At 37.4% G+C, this 16,666-nt stretch overlaps 2 protein-coding genes across 3 annotated transcripts in view; both read right to left on the bottom strand.

The window, feature by feature from the left end:
* LOC127414157 (thrombospondin-2-like) overlaps positions 1-2,140 on the bottom strand; it is a 30,454-nt gene extending 28,314 nt beyond the window's left edge. The window contains exons 1-4 of one of the 2 annotated variants that reach the window (XM_051651951.1): positions 1,847-2,140; positions 1,673-1,738; positions 1,167-1,235; positions 212-765 (exon numbers count right to left, since the gene is read on the bottom strand). In XM_051651951.1, coding sequence (XP_051507911.1) covers positions 212-765; positions 1,167-1,233 — 621 coding nt within the window. In that variant the 5' untranslated portion in view covers positions 1,234-1,235; positions 1,673-1,738; positions 1,847-2,140. The remainder of the gene's footprint in view (positions 1-211; positions 766-1,166; positions 1,236-1,672; positions 1,739-1,846) is intronic. The other variant, XM_051651950.1, reaches the window with a different exon arrangement.
* An 11,741-nt stretch (positions 2,141-13,881) lies between these two features.
* Positions 13,882-16,666, bottom strand: part of LOC127414158 (WD repeat-containing protein 27-like) — a 90,652-nt gene continuing 87,867 nt past the window's right edge. Inside the window, exon 25 of the mRNA XM_051651952.1 lies at positions 13,882-15,791. Within this exon, the coding sequence (XP_051507912.1) occupies positions 15,723-15,791 (69 nt within the window). The 3' untranslated portion in view covers positions 13,882-15,722. The remainder of the gene's footprint in view (positions 15,792-16,666) is intronic.

Raw genomic sequence — 16,666 nt, 5'->3', positions numbered from 1 at the left:
CAGTGTAGGATTTTTTTTTTCAGTGTAGTTTTAACCTTATATACTCTATGTAAGTTGAAATATGGAAAAACAAAGTTTATAATACAGAATGGACTTTCTCTTTTAGATACGCAACAAGGTTTTTTCAATCTCTAATTTACAGCCCAGCAGAAAATCATTATGCAGAATTATTGTAAAAAGCACAGACTTGATGGAGAAGAACTTCTCCTACCCTGAAGTGGTTTTCCCTGATAGATCCTTTAGCCACATACATCTGACGTCCCTCTGGCCGCAGGTGCTCATAGAAAGGTTCGTCCAGGATCACACTGTCAATGAGGCTACAGCCCACATAGAGGTGAGCATTCTCTCCATGAATGTACAGCGTGATGTTCTTCCACTGCGAATCAGATAAGTCCACATCCTCAAAGGACACCACATTCTGAGACCCCTTCACCAAGTAGGCCAGATCCAGCGTATTGGTGTGCCCATTTGACACAATCTCAAACTGACGGCTCCCACTGGGACTCGCCAAGCCAATCAGGGTGCCCTTGGAGCCCTTGTCCTGCCGCATGGTGGCCACAAACACGAAACCCTCATTGTTCTGGATCTGCTTGAGGATCTGATGAAGGGCTGGGGTGTTCACAGAAGGGATGTGGTCAAAACGGATGAAACGGTACGCCGGTGAGTCCCAGTCATGGCCCTTAAAAAGCTTTGCACCAATTGTCTTTCTGCTAATGCCGCTGATTTTGAATAGGTCGAAAGTAGATTCATCTTCAACACCGTCATCTTTGAATGGGTCAACAGAACATTGCATTTCAGGAAAGTACAGATGCATTGGGATTCAATAAAGTACAGATGACTATGTGAAATTAAGCAATACAATTTATAAGATGATTATGTAAATCCAATAAAGCTTTTCAGGAAAATGTTGCACCATCACAGGTCCAGATCATTCACAAGCAGTTTTTGAACTTTGCACTGAGTACCGCTCTCAATTAATAAATCAAACACAGATGTTATTCTTGGAGGCACAGATAATAATGGGTAAAGTGGCAATCTTCAAAATGTACATAACAGATTTAGTAATCAGAATTTAAGAAGAAATGGGTAAAGAACAGTGACAACAGAAAAATGTGCAGTACTTTAAATTATTATTAACAATTTAGTAACAGGTGTACATCTTTTACCTTCAGGTAGTGCTCTGATGCATAGTAACACCAAGGGCAGCAAGCAGAGACTTCTCCTGAGTATCATAACTTCAAAAACACACAAGTATATATATAAAAAACAAACTTTGAATTATTAATTATCCCTGTATGAAAACATGATGTTCAACATTGACAGATTTCTGTGTAATTTGGCCTCCCAAAAGTCATCTTCTTTCTCAACTCTAAAATGCAGTATTTTCAAATTGACAACCCGGTAACTTTTGCTGCAGCTGGCAACAGGTTTTTTAAATAAAAAAGTTTAAACAAAAAGTTCAACTGTGAAGCCACAGTCTGTCAAACATGTTTTGGTAGGTAAACAAGTAACAATCATTCTCATGGAGGGAAATACTACAATTATTTAAAGGGATATTTTGGGTTCAATTTGTGGCATAATGTTGAATACCACAAAATAAATTTATATATATATATATATATATATATATATATATATATATATATATATTCTTCCATTGTAAGTGCCTTACTGTAACAGATTTTGGCACAAAAGCTGTCGATTGAGCCTAACTTGAACCTGGAATATTCCTTTAAGTCTAGGAGGCAAAGGAAACTGTTATTATTATTATTATTATTATTATTATTATTATTATTATTATTTAAATGCCTCAAAACATTTGCAATATCCAAAAAATGACTTTTACCTGTTGTAATGTGCAATCCAACGCAAAAATTCTATGTCCTCTATGCTGACAAAAATGCTGAGAGAGAGAGAGAGAGAAAAAAAAGGTCTTTAAGATGCCCAAAGACTAAAATCCACAGTGCTTATAAAATCCACACGGCTTTCAGTTCAATGGGCCGAGAACTACTGGACTGAAGCTCTATATACGCTACAGTCCGAATGTGTCAGTCATATTCGGATATAAAGCTGGACCTGCTGAAGGGGCTGAATTACACGAATCTTGACTTATAATGCCGGTAGCCTCCCAATGCTCTAGCATTGATGTCTCGCGCCCTCCCCTCCCGTAACTTCTTCACGTCCAAATCCCGACCCAAACTCACAGGAAGGAGGAACATTAAGCACTTTCAGAGACTTGTGCAGAGAGGCAGAGGCTTGCGCAAGATTTGGTACCCTCTCTCTGAGATGAGAGCACAGTGGATAGAATGGACAGAGAAGTTTGTGGATTTATGCGCATTCAATCACTCACCGTCAAATGTGTTTATCCACTTGCAAACTAGGCAACATTCGAAACCTCTCTATGAGAGGCAACTTATAATCAGCTTTAAATCTTGTAAATGTAATCATAACAAACTGATAAAATGTATTCTTTGAATGCATTATAAGGCGCTTTGGATAAAAGTGCAAAATGCATAAATGTAAACAGAATACTTACCTGTTCATAAAATATCTTACTGTATTGTGACGGTTGAGCCTGTTTCTGAGAGCACATCGCCGCCAATCTGTGGTTCATTAAACGACAGGAGTCGTAAATCATCCTCCAGTGTCAATACAAAATTAGTGGTACTTGCATTTGAGTGTGGAAAGTGCTGCTCTTTGGTTTGGCTGGCCAATGTTAGTTTTTGGTTTGTCAAAACTTACGGCGGAAGTCAGGTTTATCTCTGAACGTCGACTCTTTGGTTTGTCTTATTTAACAGGTTTTAAACTGTCATTTGCAAGCACCTCAGAAAATGGCAGAATATCCGTTACTTGGCATGATGCATGTGAATCCGTATTTTATGTTTACTGTTTGTCATAGACAGTAGCGCCATCTTTGATTTTGACGGGAATGAAAACGAGGCTGTGAGGGAAAAATTACCATCTCTTCAATGAAATGCACTGTATAAACCTATAAAAAAGCTCCTTGATCACATAAAATTTTACTCAACTGATGTTGTCTGAAATTTTCTGTCCGCTGAAATTTCTTGGAAAGATATTTTTCAATGTTTCGTCGATGGAACAATCTAAAAACACTTTAAATAACTACAATCCATTGAAGAGACTGGGCATTTCTCACTGCCTCGATGTCATTCCTGTCAAAAAAATCAAAGATGGCGCTGCTGTGAATAATGTATTTTTGTCAAATCTTTTTCACTTTACTTGAGCAAACCAATCTGTGTTTTTGAATAAATCTTTTAAGTGGACTAATTGTTCTCGTTCACTTCAGTTGCTTCGGTCTTGAATGCCTCTGTGTTAAAAGAATCAGTTGCATCATTCACTGACTCACTCATAACAAGTCTCATTTGTCGCCACCTTCTCACCTACTGGCATAAAGATAATCTGCCGAAATGGTGACTTAATGAATCTTTTTGTGAATGGATTCAAAAGAATCAACTCACTGATGAAGCAAAATCCCCATCGTAATCTTGTGCCCCCCAGGCCCCCATTTCACAGGTTTGTGCTTTTATTTTTCTCTTATGAACCAAGTAGGCTATATGTTTTTAAACTGTTATCAGGGAGGAAAGATTTTTGACATTCTGGACACACTTTGGAAATGATAGTCATTGAAAACAGAGGATAATTTACGTGTTCTTTGGTACTGTTCCGCTGGTGCGAAATCTGGAAAGAATCAGGTTTTATGCAGGCTTCTGCTTCACGCTGCTGTGTTTGTAAATTAGACAGGACTCGTATATTTCACCATTGGAAGGATCAAGCGATAAAGAACCCAGGAATTTAATTTAGGGTGTTGTGTGGTTTTAAACAATGGTGAGCTTTTTGGGCTAAAATACATCATACAAGGACCAAGAGAGAAGTACAAACTAGGATGATTTGATTTCATCTGTGTTCATAAACTAACAAGTTCCCAGTTGGTGACAAGCACAAATCTCTATCACAATGTCTTTAACCTGATATTTTTCATGCATTTAATGAACAAATCTTTTGACCTTGTTATCTTTAGTGTAATTTTACAGTTGAATTGTATATTTGCAGTGTTTTTCAATCAGTTCAAGCCAAGATTTGCATATTGCGTGACAAGAGCTAATAATTTGATAAAATTAGTTTGTCCATAGTGTATATTGCACGATCTTTGAAAAGATTTCCTCCGGAAACACCAGACGGCTGATTCAAAATGCTTATTTTGCCATAAAATACTTAAGTCTGTCTGTCTTATTTGGTTTCATTCTAAACCCAGAGAGTGATATTTCATCCAGAGAAGAGTAAAAATGCATGCTGTCAAAACACATGAGCTGACATATTGGATGTCAATTTGGTTGTTGACATTAGTTCCAACAGTGTGCTTCCATACACTAAAATGTGGGTGTTTAATGTGTGGGTTCTACAACTGGTTTAGTGTGACATTGGGCTTCCCTCAGATTCTCAAGTCTCAGGAAACTTCGATTTATACTGCCGCCTGTTTTGTTATATGTTGATGCTGCCATCTCCCTCTCCATGGTCATTTCTATTCGCTGATAAGCAACTCAATGGATTTCGTTCAGAAAAAACAACAACAGCTGATTATCTTTAATTAAAATGACGGTATGCAGAGGTTGCATAAGCTTCAGATTCTGATTTAATATGTGTTTTATTGCCATTGTTCTACCTTCAGAATCTGTGTTATTCAATAAAAGTAAGTATCTGATAACAGGTTACATAAGTATGATCCCAAGAACCCGCAAGAGATGGAATGTTCCATTATGATGTTAGAGAGATGAGCATCTGAATTGAGGATTAAGGAATTTTACCAAAACACAGACAAATAGATCTCAGATTTTCACTCCGCTTGTGCCATCAGACTGTTCTCCCACACAGCGTACAGTACACAGACAAAAGTCTCAAAAGAAACTGTTTACATAATGTGGATTATTAAATTGATCTTATCAGGCCTGTCCTGTCTTTTCCAAGAGTCATGAAAATGGAACATGGCTTTGAAAAGGGATCTACTGATAGAATGAAACACAAGATTTGTAGGCACAAACACACACACACACACACACACACACACACACACATACACAAATGACTAAAAGAGACCAGAGCATGGCAATTATTTTTTGTAAGACTTTTATCTTCCAAAAACAGCCTATAAATCACTTGCCAGATCATAACAAATTTAAAACACTAGCAAAACAAAACCTAAAACACTATAACAAAAACACCATAAAGTCTGCGTTTTCTTAAAAAGACATTTCTTACATGCATTACACATACAAAATAATAATTAAAACTTTAAAGGGTTAATTAATCAACAGGACTGCAGCATTTTTCAATTTTATGCAGAATGAGACACAATGGAGTCAGCTGATTGGTCACACATTTGACCCATGATGCTGGATGCATTTAATTGCCATTCAGTTGTTGGTTCCCTTTTCTTTTGCACAGAAACAAATCCATGCCTAAAGACACACAGAACACTGAGGAAAGTTACTGTATTTATGAGGAACAATAGAATTATAGCATAGTAATATGAATCTGAGTTTGAACTTTTTCCACCCTGCTTAAAGCAGAGGCAAAAAGAGAGAAAGTGAGAAAGACAAAGTAAGATAATAGGCCGTTTAGGCAGGGAGGAGCTCTGGCCCTGGGTCCCTGGGCACAGAAGGTGCTGCAATGCTGCATTGCAAACAGTCTGAATAGGAAGTACCTCTCAGCACAATTTCCTCTTTTTTTCTCCCCCTATCTCTCTCCCCACACAAAAACGCCCCGAATTCACAACAGAAGTCTTTCTCTGCTTCCCATTCTGGGAGTTTGAATCTCCAGTGCAAAAAATCCACTCTGTTCTGCATGTACTTCCATTCCCTTTCAGGCCATTCCACAGTACTCAGATGTTCTAACCTGCAGTAATCTGCTAAACTCCATCAATGTAATAGAGTTCTGTTGTTGATATAATGGCATTTGTAAGCTAACTCTTGCCCATTGTAAAGTTAAGTTGATGTTGTTGGTTCTCATTTACTGTATACTTCAAAGAACAAATTGTTCTCATATTTTTACAACTTTTTATGTAACAAGAATTAGATCTACCAGTCATTCAACAAGATCAGACTGTTTTAGCAAGGATGTAACTAAACATTCAATATTGAAGGAGACCATATGTAAAAGTTTAAGAATCTGTCTTTGGAAAACCCATATTGAATGACCGCTAATCTGACGCATACCCCTCACATGGTGGCTAGGCCCTTGTTTTTTGTTATAAAACTTGAAATGATCCAGCTGGTTTTGTTAAAAGGTTGCAGACAAGCTCTGCAGTGAGTAGAATCAGTGATCAAACATATTTAAGCCTTTTTTAGTGGCTTGAAAATTGTGTGTGACCCCACGCACATCAGGACAAAGATGTTTTCCTCTTAAGTTTCAGTGTGTATTTTTTTAAACCCTCAGACCCATTAAGCCATCAGAATGTAAGTTTTCGCAAAGATATGTGAATGCCTGACTGATGTGTTGACAATTTTTTATATGAATATGGTATAACATTAATGTTTAATGCCACCCCTGATGCTGTGACATTACAACATTAGAAACAGAAGACTTCAGGGACTTAAGTTGTTCCTCAGAGTTCTCATCACAGTGTTGTAAAGTATAAACACATAATAAACTTCTCTGAGCTATTTAAAACTTTGGGCTCTTTTTTGTGACCATGCTAGGTGCAGCGCAACGACCATGCGCAACACCTTATATCATTTATGTGAGCACAAGTGGGCATGAGTGGAAGTGATTGTGCTGTCTCTGGATGTATGCACGCAAAGTGTGGGTGTACTGTATGTTAATGAAGTGGCATAAAGCACAATTTGCTATTTTCCTGAGAAATAAGTAATTGCACTAAGATGTTACTAAGACGTTTCAGTGGCACCTCTATTCTTAGCACAAAGTCTAAACTCAGATCCTGCATTTGCAGTATGAAGATTCCACAGGTGGATAAAAAGTTCATGTCCAAACTGTGAAAATATTGTGGAACATCAAATTATGTCCCTGACAATCACTGTTGTAGCCGTTTTATGAAACAAAAATGTATGAGAGGTCATGGATTATTTTTTAGTATTATTATTATTGTGTTTAGCCTATATAAAAAGTTGGAGATATACTATTTTTTATTTTTATTTTTTTTAACCAATTCCTTATTTTAATTATATTTTTTATTTAGTTTGAAATGTTATTTGAATTTAGAAATATTTTTGGTTTAAGTTTTTCGTGCATTAGGAAACATGCGAAGTTGTAATACTGGCTTCTCCAAAAACAATGCTACAGCCAGTATATTCTACTTTGAAATGTCCGTTCTGGGCCAGAATTTCTGTTTGTGTTTTGGCCTGTGTGATCCTGTAGGGATTGAAAGAGATATCCCATTGTCACTCAGGGATAATGCCCGGCTTATCTGCTGGTCTAGGAACAGTTTCCCTACCCCACTTTAAAAATGTCGCTACAGCTGAATGATATGGCATGTGCAAGGAGAATGTATTCATTTCTGAAATAATTTTACATTTTTAAAGCATATATAAATAGTGCAATGCTTGGATTAAAACCTATTTATTTTTGTGATTAACATTTTTTTATTGATTCGCACATCAAACAAAGAAAAGCTAAACATATATACACAGAATCAACATTTAACCCCCACTACCACCCCTCCCCCTGCCAATCCCCAACCCCACCTCGACCCTCAACAAACACCCTTGTGGTCACACATTAGCACATACACAAATAAATAAATAAATAAATAAAAATGTTATAATCACACACATTAATAACTACACCTCTCTTTCCATTGCCCCACCCTGAGAGCACTCAAAGAATGCCAAATATTTGCCCCATTTTCCAACAAACTAATCCAAATTCCCCAGTCTTCTAGATGACCCTTCTTCGAAAGCCGCAATCCTCCCCATCTCTGAGCACCACTCCTGAAATGGGGGTGCTCCAGCTGACTTCCATCCCCTTAAAACAACTTGTCTGGCAATCATGACACTGGTTAGGACCCAATTTTTTATGTGTTTATTCCCTATATTGATGACCGCCCCATCGCCTAAAATACAGAGTCTGGGGAACAATGAAATTTGAGTGCCCAATACATCACACTTAAAATTCTGAACCTTCAACCAAAATTCTTGGATCTTAACACACCACCAAAAAACATGGGTTGTGTCTCCATCTTCTGATTGGCATCGCTAGCAGGTGGGTGTGTCTTTAAGACCAAGCCTATACAATCAAGAGGGGTCCAATGGAATCGATGTAAAATCTTGAATTGCATAAGGTGCACCCTTGCATCTCTAGATGCAGACCTGGTGTTTTTTTAGAATCCTAGCCCACACTCCCTCCTCCAATACCAAATTTAAATCTTTCTCCCATAATCTCTTGATAGAAGTTAAAGCTCCTTCCCCCAGACTCTGAAATAGCAGGAAGTAATACACTGATGCCTCATGACCTTCCCCACTTCCAGAGTATTTGCCGCTTTTGGGGGGTGTATGCTACTCCCAAAATAGTACAGAGCAGGTGGCGCAGCTGTAAATACCTAAAGAACTGAGATCTGGGAATCCCAAAATGTTGAACCAAATTTTCAAAGGATCTCAACACTCCACTCTCATATAGGTCACCAAGTGTAGCAACCTCCCTCACAATCCACTCTGACCAGCAGAAAGGGGACCTATTAATACATAATTTTAGGTTCAGCCATATGCTTGAGGCAATATTTAATTAATGTCTGAATTAAACACTCTGGACACTTTTGTCCATACTGAGTGCAAATGCGAGATAACGGGGTGTAACTTAACTTCTCCGATTAGTTTTATAGAAAGGCTTTGGCAATGGCGAAATAGGGGCAAGAACTTCCTGTTCAGTACAAAACCAGGGAGGGACTCTCTCAGGTGGAAGCGTCCAATGAGCCAAATGTCTGAGATCGAACGCGTAATAATAAAAAAAAATCTTGGATAGGCCTACTCCACCATTGTCAATCGGTCTATGCAACTTACTGAAATGTAATCTGGGACGTTTACCATTCCAAATGAAGGACTTCGCTACGCTATCAAATTGCTTGAAATAAGAGAGGGGGACATCTATAGGGAGAGACTGTAGCAGGTAGTTGAATTTTGGAATACAATTCATTTTAATAACATTTAACTTCCCAATCATAGATAAATGTAATGAAGCCCACCTGCCCATATCGCTTGAAAAACGTTTTATTAAAGGGTCAAAATTAACTCTAACTAAATCACACAAATTAGCTAGGAATAAAATACCCAAATACTTAATGCCCTGTTTGGGCCACTGGAAGACAAAAGCCATTACCAGGCAGTACGCTATCAGAGCCAAAGCTTCGGATTTAGACCAATTAAGTCTGTATCACGAGAACTTAGAATGAATAATTCTGTGGAGGCAAGGCAAGGAGATGAATAATTAAATATCATCTGCGTGAAGCAAAAGCTTATGCGCCACACCTCCCACCACCACCCTTGGAAAATCATTCTCCTTTCTTATCGTGGCTGCTAATGGTTCCAGGGCAAGACAGAACAATAATGGGGAAAGACGGCAACCCTGGCGGGTGTCCCTATCCAGAGTAAAATAATCTGAAATTAATCCATTCGTTTGTACCACCATTACCGGGTGTCTATAAAGTTAATTAATCCAACCAATAAAAGTATTCCCGAATACATTTCTAAAATCTTAAATAGACAATCCCATTCTACCATATCAAAAGCCTTTTCAGCGTCAAGTGAGATGGCAGTGACCGAATTCTGATCATTCGCCACTGACCACATGATATTGATGAAACGCCTAATGTTATCAGAAATGCTGCGGCCCCGAATAAACCCCACCTGATCTATATATAAGAGGTGTCATAACTTTACTTAATCGGTTAGCCAACATTTTTGACAATATTTTAACGTCTAGCTGGATCAGGGAAATTGGATGGTAACTCTTACACTCGTTTGTATCTTTGTCCTTTTTAAGAATCAGACTGATCTGAAATGTGTATTGCTCTACAAAATAAACTCCAGCCGCTAGGAGAAACCAGCACAAAAAGAGCGTGCAGATTCTTCAAACAGTCAAATGAATGTTCAGTGAGCCGGTCCATTCGGCTGCAACATGAGTACAAGCAAATGACTTACTCACTCCAATGACTTTGCCATAAATACTCCACAAAATAAACTCCAGCCAATAGGCTGAATAAGCACAAAGAGCATGTAGATTCATCCACAAAACCGTCCCAAATGTGTATTGCTCTACAAAATAAACTCCAGCCGCTAGGCGGAACCAGCACAAAAAGAGCGTGCAGAATCTTCAAACAGTCAAGCGAATGTTCAGAGAGCCAGTCCACCCGGCGGCAATGTGAGCACCACAACACGACCCACTTACTCCATTGACTTTATGAAGGACATCGCTTGCTGTGGGCATGTGAATGTTTTACGGCCATCCTTAGCATCTATTCTTATTTGGCCGGGAATATCAGTGCAAAAGCGACCTTCCATTAATGTAAAAGTTTCTTGCATTCCTTGAATCGATCACATTTCTCTCGTCAAGTTCGCAAAGTCTGGGAACCAGAAAATGCTGTGGTTCTTCCAAGAAAGCCTTCCTTTACTCGTAACACGAGATCTTTATCGGATGATCTCAGAAATGTAGCCAGAATGGATCGGGGCCTGTATCCCTCAGCGGATCGCTGAGCCAGAACCCTGTGAGCTCGCTTGATTTCCAGCTTATGGCCTGCTATGTCGAGCAGACTCGGAAAGAGCCCATCCAAGAATTCCACCATACTCTGTCCCTCTGCTCCCTCCGGGACTGCCACGATATGGACGTTATTTCACTGGCTATGGTTTTCCATGTCCTCCAACGTCTCCCAGACACGCTCCAAATCCACCTTGGTCGCTAGCGGATTAGCAGATAATTCCCTCTCCGTTGACTCCAGATAATCGATCCGTTTCTCGAAATCCCCCACTCTTATGACCACATCAGTAAATTTCACCTCCATGGCAGTGATCGATCGACATATCACAGCAAGATCCTCCAAGTCAGCAACGACCTTCATCAGCATTGCTGACATGTTCAACAACTTTCGCTGCATTTCCCGCAACTCTCCGGCCAAATTGACTCCCTGGTTTTTTCAAATAGTGATGGTGCTGTTTTTTACATCAGTAATGTCCTGACTATACTTTGTGGTCAGTTGAATGCCACTTTGGTGAATTAAAGTACCAATCTCCTTCTGAAACAACAAAATCTGTACATTATTCCAAACTTTTGGCCGCCAGTGTATATATATATATATATATATATATATATATATATATATATATATATATATATATATATTTATTATTTTTTTTTTTACAAAAGAATAATGCAAAATGTAATTGGAAAGTGTTAAATATGGACACTGGTTACACCTGTTCTTCTTGAGACTTTTATTGCAGGATGGGGCAGCACAAGCTGGACTAGATAGTAAGCTCATAACCTGTATGTAAACATTGTTTCTCATTTCACATGCAAAGAAATAAGCCAATAATAACAGAGTCCGTTTACATAAGTCTTAAGGGATAGTTCACCCAAAAATGAAAATTCTGACATCATTTACTCACCTTGGTGCCATTCCAGATGTGTATGACTCTCTTTCTTCTGCAGAACTCAAATGAATTTTTTTAGAATAATATCTCAGCTCTGTAGGTCCATACAATTTAAGTGAATGGTGGCCAGAACTTTGAATCTTCATAAATCACATAAAGTCAGCATAAAAGTAATCCATACTCCAGTGGTTAAATCAATATCTTCTGAAGCGATATGATAGGTGTGAGTGAGACACAGATCAATATTTCAGTCTTTTTTAACAATAAATCTCCACTTTCACTTCCACATTCTTCTTCTTTTATTTTTTTGGCAATTTGCATTTTTCATGTAGATCGCCACCTACTTGTCGGGGCTGGTCAAAGGTAAAGGTTTATAGGAAAAAAGGACTGAAATATTGATCTGTTTCTCACTCACACCTATCATATGTCTTCAGAAAATATGACTTTAACCACTGGAGTCATATGGATTATTTTTATGCAGGCTTTGTGTTATTTTTGGAGTTCACTTGCATTGTGAGGACCTACAGAGCTGAGATATTCTTCTAAAAATGTTTTGTGTTCATTTTCGGGTGAACTATCCCTGTAAAGGTAAAGGTTAATTCTAGAGATAGGGTGATGGAAATGGTCATAAAAAGCATTTTTGACAAAAATGATCAGTGGACCTTAGGTAACCTTTTTAAATTCCACTTTTCTGCATGGTGGTCTACAGTATGTGTCATTAACACTTACACAAACACACACAAATAGACAAAGGCTTTTTGTGGTCATGTCTTTGTTCGGACTTCCCCTATGTCATTTCCCCATCTGCTCCCATCTGTTCTTAATTTTAGTGTCAGTTACTGTCTGCACTGAAAGCAAGCAACACGGCTGATCTAGTGTTCAGTTTGGCAGTCTGGTGATCATTTTATCAATGCAACTCACCATTTAGACTTCAGAGAGCTGAGACAGTACTCAGAGCTCTCTCCAAAGCATTGTACTCCGTATAAAGCTAAAGTAACAAAATTGGACCTTGTTAGAATTGACAAGCAATGTATTGTTGGTGGTGAGAATCATAAGGAGAGAGTCTTAAAAATATTTTGCAGCAGAGGTCATGCAATCAAATGACTTCAGTTACAAGAATCATCCCACAGCTGCCTTCCACATACACTGACTGACCAAAGAGTTTAGTGCGCCATGTGGACAATATGAATTATATCATAAGTGATTTTCTTCATGTACTGCTTGTGAAAGCCTTGAACTCTGGGAACTCTTCCTGTGGCTGATGTAGTGAATGAGGATCTGGCAGTTTTCACATGTCTCTGCAGTTTTCACATGTCTCGCACATGAAAACAAACTTTTTGTCCAAAAAATAAATAAATAATTAAATAAATATAAATAAACCTTTGGCAAAGTCAAGCATTTTCAAACCCACACATATAAATCTGTCTTTCTCTCTTCATTAATGTGCGTACACCTCCTTTGATAGATCGAGTGAAAAAAGATACTTTGCATGATCTCTTTAACATTTTTTTTGGTACATTTGACAGATGATTTTAACTAATGCCACTCACAGTGCATTCAAGGTATACTGTTTGAAGAAATGCAGTCAAAATTAATTAAAGGAATATTCCGGGTTCAATACAACTGTGTTATAATGTAGATTAATACAAAACATATTTAGACTCGTCTCACCTTTTCTTAAAAAAAGAAGAAGAAGCAAAAATCGAGGTTACAGTGAGGCACTTTCAATAAAAGTAAATGGGGCAAATTTTTGGAGGATTTAAAGACAGAAATGTGAAGCTTAAAATTTTATAAAAGCACTTAGAATAATTCTTCTTTTAAAAAGTTGAGTTATAAAGTAGTATAAATCGTCCTTTTTATGGTTGTTTCAGGGTTTATGGTTTTACATTGTCATGGCAACGAAGTTGTAAAATTGGCTATAAATTTACACAGAAAAAGGTTAGTAAGCGATTTTATCACACTAAAATCATGTTAACATGCATATTGTTTATGTCTTGTGGATATACTTTTGAAACAGTATTTTAACGTTTACAGATTGGCTCCCATTCACTTTCATTGTAAGTGCCTCACTGTAACCCAAATTTGTGCTTTTGTTAAAGAAAATTAATTTTGTGGTAATCAACATTATACCACTAATGCTGTCAATTAAGCTTAACTTGTACTGAATATTCCTTTAAAAGAAAAAGTATGTTTTGTTTTGATTTTATCATTTTTATTATTATTATTTTTAATTCAGAAGATCAAACATAAAACCACTAGAAAACTGTCTCAGCTCCTGAGTAGTGATCCTAAAATCACTCATGATAATGAAAAAAAAAAAAAAGCTGCTGAATTGTTTCCATTCACAATTATAAATTATATATATGTATATATATATATATATATATATATATATATATATATATATATATATATATATATACATACACAGTATTTTGCAAAAGTTTTAGGCACTTGGGAAAAATATTACATAGTGAGAATGTCTTCAAAAATAATGCCATAAATAATTTTCATTTATCAATTAATATCATACAAAGTCCAGTAAACATAAAAAAAGCTAAATCAATATTTGGTGAGACCACCTTTGCCTTCAAAACAGCACCAATTCTCCTAGGTACACCTGGACACAGTTTTTCTTGGTTGTTGGCAGATAGGATGTTCCAAGCTTCTTGGAGAATTTGCCACAGTTCTTCTATCTATTTCGGCTGTCTCAATTTCTTCTGTCTCTTCTTGTAATCCCAGACTGACTCAATATTCAGTGGGGGGCTCTGTGGGGACCATGCCATCTGTTGCAGGGCTCCCTGTTCTTCTATTCTATTCTAGTTGCAAAAGAAATGTTCGGAAGTCTAAAATGTAAATTTTCTATTGACACACTAAAGCTGAAAATATAAATAACCATCTTAAGACAAATGTTTTTGTGAAGCATCTTATGTACCTATGACTTTTGCACAGTTCTGTATATTTATATATACTTGCCATATTTCTTTACTATAAACAGAGTAACAATCTGATGTGTCTCTTATGTCTCTAAATACAAGATCGTGGACTTTAAATGTAAATAGGGCAACGCAGAAGAGGAACATTTTATTTCCCCCCTTTATTCAAACAATATTTAATGGCAGAACACTGTCTTCTAAGGAACAAGTTTCACCTGCCATGTGCAGGGTGACTCAGAGGTACTTAGATGGAAGTATACAAGAATCAATGATACATTGGAATATGCTGCATATATTGGCACTTAAATGCGTACATACAGTATTATTTACATACATTTTTATATTAAATGTTTAACATTAACTGTGAGGAAAATCAATATAAACTGGTGCTGTTTTCTAATTGCAGTTGTCTGTAAAGGTTAGTTGCTAAATGGGCAGAGAACAGAAATATCTCACGGGAGTTACTGATGCAGAAAAGCTGCCAGCTGTTGTAGTGGACACCACCCATCATTAAACATTCTTCTATCTCACTTACACTGTCAAAATGGCTCTGATGCAGCATTTCAGTGGTACTAAAGCCTAAAACTTAAGCTTACCTAAAACTTAAAAACTATTTCTGAGTGCCTTGTAAGCACTGGTATTTCTTTCAGTCAAAAAGTAGCCCCACACTTGTTGCTACAAAGTGGGCTGTTTTATTCTACACAAATAAAAAGTGACAGCAAAGTCCCGTAAATGAACCATTTTAGATGTGGAATCACAGACTCATCCACAATGTACATATAAAATTATATCTCATATAAAAAGTGTAAATGCATATATTACCCCCAAATGGATTTACAAGATTTTGTATATCAGATTAGTTCAGACTTCATAATGCTGCATACTTGTGAGTGTTTCAGAGCATGTGAACATGTTGCAATGTACAGATCACATGGACTTTTCTCTCAGGGTGTGTCTTTGGCTCGACAGTTCAGGGCGTGAGTGGGTTGTCACATCTGTAGGTTGTCAATGGTGGCGGAAATGATGAAATCACACATCCCATCCATGATGTAGGTTCCACAGAGGTAGCACGCCTGCAGTATAATCTCAAATTGACTGAGTTAAGACTTTCATTGGGCAGAATGTGCAGCACCGGTGGACTCGGAAGAAGGCCTTTGGGGATGTATAGATCCCATACTTAAAGCAGAAGAGAGGATTCGGACGGATGAAACAAAGCCAGTTTTCCATCTAGCGTTCCAGTCAACAGCTGTGAATGAAAAAACAAAACAAATAAACATCCTGTTTCAGTGTGAATAACAATTTCATGATAAAAATGTATACTGTTGGGGACATTACTCTAGTATGAGGTCTTTGACTCAGTTGAACTTAAGTGCATGTTTGTAGTCATTAATTCCTAAAGTGCACACTTATGTGCCATTTCAAGTAATCAATGGCATAGTTCAGGCAATTTCTTAACAAATATCGCAAAACTACAGACAAAACAGAAACATTAAATTTCATAACAACAACAACACATCTGCTGCCCTAATGATGGAGCATAAGAGTTGATGGTTTTCATTTATTAATATTTGCCAATAAAAATTTTCTGAACTTTTATATCCTGCACTTTGAATTACAGTCTCCTGAAGAGAATTAGCCATTTAGTTATGAAACCCCATTTAATCAGGAGTTTGTTTACCGGAAACCCTCCAACTCCCATCAGGTCAGGGATTTTTCTCAGTTTCCTTCTAGATTTTGACAGTTATAAATCAGAAGCAAAGTCTCATAAGCATGTTGTGACACACAGTCCTGATGGGAGAAGGAACAAACCGCCACATGGTGCCTGGAGGGTTATAGACTCTGAATAACAAGATTGTGTCCAGTCAGGTTTTACAGAGTGACATGAAACTGCCATGGCAGCAATTTGGAGTGTGTTCTGAAAAGTAAAAGTCACATACCTGCCTTTACAGACACATATAAATCATTTGAAAGTCATTTTAATGACATTTGAAAGGCAAAATGAATTTAGCATTTGGCTGATATTTTGTAAGGTCGGGTAAAAATCATATTCAGTTTCAAACTTTTCCAGTCTCACTGAATTTGACAATCTGAGATAGATTAGAGATACAGCATTCCCATACA

This window comes from Myxocyprinus asiaticus, chromosome 23 (assembly GCF_019703515.2).
Source record: "Myxocyprinus asiaticus isolate MX2 ecotype Aquarium Trade chromosome 23, UBuf_Myxa_2, whole genome shotgun sequence".
Taxonomy (NCBI): domain Eukaryota; kingdom Metazoa; phylum Chordata; class Actinopteri; order Cypriniformes; family Catostomidae; genus Myxocyprinus; species Myxocyprinus asiaticus.
Note: the sequence above shows the minus strand (reverse complement) of the source record. Positions and strands in the feature narration are given on the sequence as shown.